At 37.1% G+C, this 8,758-nt stretch overlaps 1 protein-coding gene across 2 annotated transcripts in view; it reads left to right on the forward strand.

The window, feature by feature from the left end:
- The window catches only part of LOC108715724 (beta-adrenergic receptor kinase 2), a 112,508-nt gene extending 104,149 nt beyond the window's left edge, over positions 1-8,359 (forward strand). For both annotated transcript variants that reach the window (XM_018261141.2, XM_018261151.2), the window contains exons 16-21: positions 695-761; positions 973-1,068; positions 1,531-1,693; positions 2,745-2,881; positions 5,948-6,061; positions 6,470-8,359. In XM_018261141.2, the coding sequence (XP_018116630.1) occupies positions 695-761; positions 973-1,068; positions 1,531-1,693; positions 2,745-2,881; positions 5,948-6,061; positions 6,470-6,631 (739 nt within the window). In that variant the 3' untranslated portion in view covers positions 6,632-8,359. The remainder of the gene's footprint in view (positions 1-694; positions 762-972; positions 1,069-1,530; positions 1,694-2,744; positions 2,882-5,947; positions 6,062-6,469) is intronic.
- The last annotated feature ends 399 nt before the right edge of the window (positions 8,360-8,758 follow it).

Below are 8,758 nucleotides of genomic sequence, written 5' to 3' on the forward strand. Positions count from 1 at the left end.
TCATAATTATAGCAAGCAGGCAGGAGCCATTTTGTGGACAATGTTATTAAGGCAAGCCTTGTATCATCTCAGAATCTTGTTTGTGTACCAGAATGGGGGACCCGATGTCCATCCCCATGCACTGGTTACACAATTAAAGGGTTAACAGAATGGGGGAATGTTGGGAGAGCAGTGACATCTAGGAAGTGATGAATGGAAAGTGAAATTAATTGTCTGCCCCGCCTCTATGCCCAAGGCATAGAGGAGGGACAGACAATATTTGATTGACAGCTGAGATTTTTAAATGAGCTTACAATAGCTATGAATGCTTTAATAAAGAATGGAAATTGAATTTCGTGTTTAATTTGAAAAGGAATTTTATTATACAGATTTTTGTGTCTGGGTGACGGGTCCACTTTAAATACAGTTTTTTTTTCCCGACTTATAGCCTATAGTTCCATATTGAATGGGGTGTTCATAGTGGTGAACAATAAAAAATATCCATCATGCTGTGCAATGTACATGGCTGCATTACAGTGTTGTTCTTAGTTTGCAAAGACATGAATGGAATGGTGAATGATTTGTGAGAAGGATTTAATGTGATCTGCAGCTGTTTATTTTCTCCAACCTGACATGAATTGATATCAATTTCTTCTCTTGTGTTGGAAATTATTTGTTTTCCAGATTATTAAAAATGCACATTTTGTATTTGCAGTGCACAGGAAGTAAAGGAACACCCATTTTTTAAAGGCATAGACTGGCAACAAGTGTATTTACAAAAGGTGAGTTTGCATGTAAATTTAGGTAAAAAGATGGTTATTTGTGCATGCCTAAAATTGATTGCTTCCCATAAGTAGAAATTGAGAAGCTTTTTATCAATCTTCCTATTTAATATTCATCTATATAAAGCAAATGGGTAAGAGCAATAGTGACCTTCATCTTTTTTAAACCTTGAAAATGCATTTTCTTTTGTTACTCTGGTTGTCCTTTCAGTATCCCCCACCTCTGATTCCTCCTCGTGGAGAGGTAAATGCTGCTGACGCTTTTGATATTGGGTCATTTGATGAAGAGGACACAAAAGGCATTAAGGTACCACATGTTTCTTTATGTTTGTGGTGTATATCTCTCCTACTGAAGAAAATCAGTTTTTTTGGTTATATACACTTTCTTACGCTGCATACATTTTGTTTGCTTATTAAAGGATAAAGTTAAAAACGAGTATTTACCCAATGAAAGTAAGATGTAGTAGTAATAATAAATTGGACTAGAGCCCCTACTTTCTCCGCAATATTTCTTAGCATACCCTTTGCTCCATAAAAATATGACATAATATATTTGTTTTTGTTTTTTTTCTTAATTATCAATATGCTTCTTCATTTGCCTTTGACAAAAAAAGTTAGTTTTTGAACATACATATCTGTAAATGCCTTTTAGTAATACAAAGAAACTTGGTTCTAAACAATACCTTTAAAATACGTTTTAATTGTACTTATGTAGTACTAATGCTTGCAGAATATAATAAAAAGTGTAACATATAGTACACATTTATAGTTACTAGATAGTGATCAAGAACTGTACAAGAACTTCCCTTTGGTGATATCGGAGCGCTGGCAACAAGAAGTAGCAGAAACTGTTTACGAAGCAATCAATGCCGACACTGATAAGATCGAGGCCCGGAAGAGAGCCAAAAACAAGCAGTTGGGACATGAAGAAGGTAAAACATGCACAAATGTAGTTTGTGATTTTCTTTTTGTAGATTGTTTAACTCCTCTTAGCTCTGTGTCAACACAAGCAAAACATTATCATAGACTGGCCAAAATTTGAGAAAACAACATTGCCGGATCACATGACTTTTCCTAGCTTTTACAAGTCATCATTCCTTGACTGCATTATTTTAGCAATCTTAAAATACGAACCAGTGTACCAGGAATTAATTGTATTATATTCTGATCTTATGACTCTAATATACCTTTTAATGTTATCCTTATTATCACACAGTGCATCATGGGACTAAAGATTCAATCCCATGCTAAATGCTTGGTCTGCTTTGGGAAATAGCTCATCCCCTTTAATAGTTCCACGTTAAGGGCTGGGACACACTGGGCGATTTGGGGAGATTGTCGCCTGGCGACTAATTGCAGCGACTTTTCTCCCCGAATGCCTCCCCTCACTCTGCGCTAATCACACACGGCGATTCGTTTTCCGAAGTCGCCCGAAGTTGCCTCACGAGGAAACTTCGGGCGACTTCGGAAAACGAATCGCCGCGTGTGATTAGCACAGGCGATTTTTCATTTTAGCCAGGCGCAGAGCGAGGGGAGGCATTCGGGGAAGATTGGTCGTGGAAAGTCGCGGCGATTAGTCGCCAGGCGACTAAATCTCCCCAAATCGCCCAGTGTGTCCCAGCCCTATGAATGTTTTTTCCTATAACACGAATATTTCTTATACAAGGAAAGTCATCTGCAGGGGCAAAAAGCTGCTCCTAGTAACTTCAAGAGGTAAAATCCCAACAGAGCACTAGCCCCCCTCGTTTCTGGTCATCTGATATTGTTTAATATATTTACTGTGTGAGTCGTCTGCCATATTTAGCGACTGACAAATTGTCAGATTTCTTACTTAATTATATGTTAATTATATGTTACCTATTTATTCCAACATAATGCAAGGCCTATAATTATTAAACACTAATCGATGAGATCTTTTTTAGATGTGTAATAAATGCAAGCCTTAGACTTGTAATGCCTAACATCCACAATATTTTCTTTCAGATTATGCACTAGGAAAAGACTGTATTATGCATGGCTACATGCTAAAACTGGGAAATCCCTTTCTGACTCAGTGGCAGCGACGTTACTTTTATCTCTTTCCAAACAGGCTTGAATGGAGAGGAGAAGGGGAATCTCGGGTAAGCACTTCTGAATGAGTAGTTTGCCAATTTGTAATTCATTTGCAGTTGAAAACGTAAGGTGATATCACTGTGGGTGCCGAAAGTTAGGCATATCTATTGATTGTATTTACTTACCTGATACCCAAGGCCAGTGCTCCTGTTAGCAGAAAACTGCCTGCTGCTTGTTTATATCATTTCTGGTGTTTTTTTTCCTGTTGATATGGCCAGTATTGCTTTAGAATGGGATGCAAAATAAGATATCTTGGCTAAGTTAGCAACCTGCAATGTATTTTCTAATTAAAAGTAGTTGGATAGGGAGACTCAGTAATTTGAATTTGAGAGGTACCTAGCCAAACATAGCTACCATTCAGGCTCTGATATAGGATTAGTGGTCATGTGAAGGGGAACATCAGGGTAAATGCAGAATGTATGGATGCACCGAATCCAAGATTCTGTTCGGGATTCAGCCAGGATTCTGCCTTTTTTACCAGGATTCGGATACGGCCAAATCCTTCTGCCTGGCCGACCCAAATCCTAATTTGCATATGTAAATTAGGGGCAGGAGGGAAATTGAGTGACTTTTTGTCACAAAATAAGGAAGTAAAAGATGTTTACCCCGTCGCACCCCTAATTTGCATATGCAAATTAGGATTCGGATTCAGTTCTGTATTCGGCTGAATCTTTCACGAAGGATTCGGGGGTTCAGCCGAATCCAAAATAGTGGATTCGGTGCATCCCTAGCAGAATTATGCATGAGCAAGTTATACAATACTGTTGGTCTCCGTTTTTGTCAGTGCTTAGTTGTAACACACTCCATACTGGACAGTATATGATGGCATTGTTTTTCATTTAGGAGCTCTGGAGTATTTATAAAAAAAAGCATCACCTGGTAAGGTATTACTGAGTAGACTATAACATCTCATCTTGAAATGCTATAGTCAATTTGTGGAAGTGGATTAGACTATTCCCTTTAGATATTAGAATAACCAAGTGAGTAAACTATCTAGATTGTCTTATAGCTACGTTGTCTTGTTTTATATTCAATTTCTGTCTTTAATTTTGGGCACAAACTTCCTTTAGACTTAGGGCCGCTGTTCACTCCAGTTTTCCCAGAAGATTTGGGATTATTACAAGGAATATCTATATACCCCCCAATGATGCCACAGCAGCTGTGGAATATAAATCAGAGATCTAAATGAAAAGGAAAATAAATATGTTTGCACTACAAGTGTTAGGGCCCACTAAAAGGGATTGAGTTACTGGTGTGCACTTTACTTTTAAAATAAAGTCCCGACCCACCTATGATTCGCTCCCAACATAATTTTGTGTTGCAAGACAGATGCTTTTGAGTACACGTTCTATGACCCAAGATCCAAGCGTATCTTATTACAAATCGTAATTTACATCATAAATCCTACTTTCTGAACTGCCTTGAGTTATCACTGAATGTTTTCTTTGTCCTGGTTGTGTTTTTTTGTTTTTCTTGTGTGCTAGCTTGGGTAAACGTTTTGTCGGGTGATAATTGTAATTCAAGGGGGAAGTTTGGGAGCCATTTTGAGGGGTAAAGGCACATGGTAAGCTTGTAATTGCGTCTGGACTGGGAGTCAAAGTACACAGAGGCCTAAATGGTCCTCCACCAGCCCACTAAATAGTGACTGTCTATGGGACCTTACCACAGCATTTGCCAGAACCCACAGATTGCCAGTCCAGGCCTGAGCTTGTTGTCTGCTGTTAAATCTGCAGTAACGCAGGTGTCAAATCTCCTGAAAATGTCACCCCTCTTTGCTGACTTCTGAATCATTGAAAATAAATTGCATTGCTCACAGTGATTTGACCTTTAAACATGGGTTTAAAGGTCATGGGGATTGTATGTGTATGTGTATATATACATACACACACACACACACACACACACACACTCACTCACACTTAACACACCTGTTATTAACCTATTTATTTTAACTAACAAATATTTCTGGACGTGAGATACGCTATCCAAAAAGCTCATAATTACCTGCCATCTCCCATAGACTCCATTTTAATCAAATCATTTGATTTTTTTAAAAACAATTTCCTTTTTCTGTGTAATAATAAAACAGTGTCTTGTACTTGATCCCAACCAAGATCTAATTAATCCTTATTGTCCAAAAAAGCCTATTATGATTATTTAATGTTTACATTATTTTTAGGAGGCTTAATGTCTTGCCAGAAAACCTCAGGTCCCAAGTATTTTGGATAACAGGTCCCATATCTATATATGGAACACTAAAAATTCTGCAATACAAATTCTCTCTTAAAGGAGGAGGAAAGATTCTAAATAGAAATGGCATTAAAAGTTTTACCATACATGTGTCTCCTGATCTTATGATATTATGAAGTTTTTAGATAATGTTGTTTTGAGACATTCCTTCTCCTTTAAGCAACGTTTAATCAAAAATGTGAAAATTCTACCCTAATCCACAACTTTTTGCGATTGGTTCAACCAAAAAAAAATCTGATTGGCATTTAGTTTATTTTTGCCAAAGTAAAATGGGACAGATTCGCTCATCATTACTTGTGTGTGAAGGGGTAATTAACAGCCCGTAGTCCAATTTTACTTAGCATGAAGCGGCGCTCAATATAAACAGGCATCTGTATCACATGGTTCATCACTTTTGAACCCTTGGAGGAACTTGAATTACTACATGGTTGCTTACACATAGCATATCCAATGCAACAACAAAATTTGTAGGTGCACCGTAGCCGTAGGAGACCTCACTATTGGGTAGGCTTGGAACAAGATTGTTTTTCACCGTTTTGCCAATGTAATAAATTATACTTTTTTTCCTTTTCACTTTATGTTGTATAGCTGATACTTAGTAATGACCTGGATAGCAGCCTTTAGTGAGCAAGCATATGGTTAACAGATTACCAGAAAGCGGATATGCTGCTATGCCTGTTAAGATCATTCATTTTCATATTCTTTGGTGACTGTAAAGAACATACAGCTGCTAATGTAGCTAATAATCATCCCACTTTTACAGGATCAGATAATTTCTTGTGCTAGATTGCAAATTAATTTTTGTGTTTCCTCTACTTATGCAGCAAAATCTATTGACTATGGAACAGATAGTATCTGTGGAGGACACCCAAATTAAGGACAAAAAGTGCATCTTGCTGAGGATCAAGGGAGCAAAGCAGTTTGTGTTGCAGTGTGAGGTAAGTTTAGCTTCAAAGGGGTAGTAAAGTTTTTATGTAATCCATCTTTTTGTATTCTAAATTTAGTGGAGTAAACCTATTTATTGAACTGAGGTTTATTGAATCATACAATAGATTAACATAAAGATCAGGGAAGTATCTTTTTTCCTAATTAAAGTAGACTGAACATATTTATCTCAATTCTTTGTATTGAACTCTGGTTTATATGCCGCATAGATATATTAAAAAATAAACCAGACAAAGCGTTTGTTAATAAATTATTTCAATATGAAATATTTTTAAAAGTTATAGTATATAACATTATTTGAGGACATGTTGAAAGAAGTACAGCTTTGAGATACTAAGTTGTAATGGCAAAACAATCATATTGCTGGTAAATGTAAGCAACCAATTATCTGTCTTCCTCAGAGCGATCCAGAATTTGTACAGTGGAAGAAGGAGCTAACCGAAGCATTCACAGAAGCACAGAAGCTTTTACGTCGGGCCCCAAAGTTTTTGAACAATCCCCGATCAGCAGTTGTAGAGATTACCAAACCACCTCTCAGTCACAGAAATAGTAATGGCCTTTAGGTAGCAAGCCAGGACTAAGCTTTCGTAGGATAAATACAGTATACACCACGTCTAAGGTCCTCAGCATCATTATTAGTTACTTGTATGGCTCTTATCAGAGAGGTGTACATAGGAGAAGCTTTGTAAGCCTGTATTACATATTGTTAACTGAAGATGGGGCTTACCACCTGATGCTTAGAAGATATTGTGAAGGTTGAGGCAGTGAAGAGATGACTTTTCACTATCCGGAGACTTGAAAGTTGCCAAATTTAGTGATTGCCCATCATCCTCTTGCATCAGTTTCTTCGGAAGATGCTCTGTATGGCTAGCAAGAGTCAATCTTTTTTTTTTTTTTTTGGCATATGCATGCGCTGGTATATGCCAACCAAGAATCTGAAATGTTTTTGCATTAGCTGATTTTCCTTGACTGCCACATCTAAAATTCCACATTTCCCTGGATGCTTTATAAAGGCCGTGCTGTAAGAATGTTCTTCAGATGATCGCTTTTCCGAGTGTTGCCATATTTCCCCACCTTTTCTTTGTCCTCCCAACTTGCACTGTTGACTTTTTTTTGTTTAACTGGCAGTGTGATGATACTTTTATGCACTTCAAAGTACTGATTTTATCTGTGGTTACAATATGTACAGTAGATAATCCATGGAAACTACAAAGCAAGAATATTCACCCCGTTATATGTACTCAGAAATATAGTAGCTACCACTGTCTTGCTATTTATGAGGATAGAAATACAATTGTAGAATAATTATTGGTGAACCAGACTGCATGGTAGCTTCGTTTAGTGGTCTATGTTCCAGTCAGCAAAGTTATCACAATTATTTAAGATAAAAAGCTCATTCAGACATTTACAGTAACTTAAAAGAAGAAAAGATTTTTTCCAGGTCAATTGCACTTATTTTTAATTTTTTGTTTTTTAAATCTGCATTGTATTCAAGTGAAGAACGGGTGAGAAAGATATATAATGCTGGTACGCACAGTGCTGTAACCCTGCGTCTGTCTTTCAGTTGTGTAAGTTTCTTTTTAGATTTCACAAGTTCTCATGCTCTCTGTTCACTGTTGGGAACTCACACTCTGTACTCCTCTGCTCAGAGTCAAAAAGTTCACAGGACTATGGACATGTACAGCAGAAATGCGAATCCAGATGGATTTACCATGGCATAATAAGACAATTAGTCTGCTTTGTGTAGCTTCCACCTATGTACAATTCTTCAAGGCTGGAAGACCTACCCACTGGAATTTGCATCTTGAGTTAATAACAATGTCTCATCTTTTTGCTCTGGCTGCTCTTCACATTCAGACGTTCCCCAGTTGTTGTTATTATTTTTTTTTTTTTTTACAATGAAGTGCAAAGTGCCAATGGACTTGAGAATATATTCCTATATTTAACCGAATCTTTTGAGTGTACCTGTAAATATTATTTAAGAATTAGCTACTCAGAGGAGAGAGTGAATGCTACATGACAACCACAGCTGTGTTTGGAATAGCATGAGACCTGTTAAATGTCTTCTAAACAATGTTTTCTCCTTAGTTTGGCTACTGGAGTGGTACTCAGCCTTTCACTTTAATTTTAAGCCACTTTTAGCTGTACTGTTTTAAATTCAGTAAAATGTTCACATTTTAAGATGTGTGGTTGTTTAAAGGAAACATTACATGGGACACAGAGGTTGTAGGCTGAGTATCACTGAACTACTGTGAATTCATATCCATATTTGTATTAAATTCATATCCATATTTGTATTAAATTCATAGACAGTGTCTGGCATGAACATACAAGCAAACTTTAGATGTCACTTTGTAAAGTGAACCTGTTCCCCCTGTAATTCCTTTTACATGTCACCATGCAGTTAAACCCTTTAAAAAGGAGGAACTTCAACAAGTATTCAGCATTTATGATAAAACTGTAAAACAAATGGTTACCAGATAAAATATTTTTTGAGGCCATTCACCATATTTGACACATGTATATTAATGCGCCATAGCTTTACAATCTGCTAGGACATTTCAAAATAACTGCTTTAAAGGAGAAGGAAAGGTTAAAACTAAGTAAGCCTTATCAGAAAGGTCCATCTAAATATACCAGTAAACCCCCAATGTAGTGCTGCTCTGAGTCCCCTGTCAAAAGAAACAGCA

The sequence above is a fragment of the Xenopus laevis genome, chromosome 1L, assembly GCF_017654675.1.
Source record: "Xenopus laevis strain J_2021 chromosome 1L, Xenopus_laevis_v10.1, whole genome shotgun sequence".
NCBI classification, from domain to species: Eukaryota; Metazoa; Chordata; class Amphibia; order Anura; family Pipidae; genus Xenopus; species Xenopus laevis.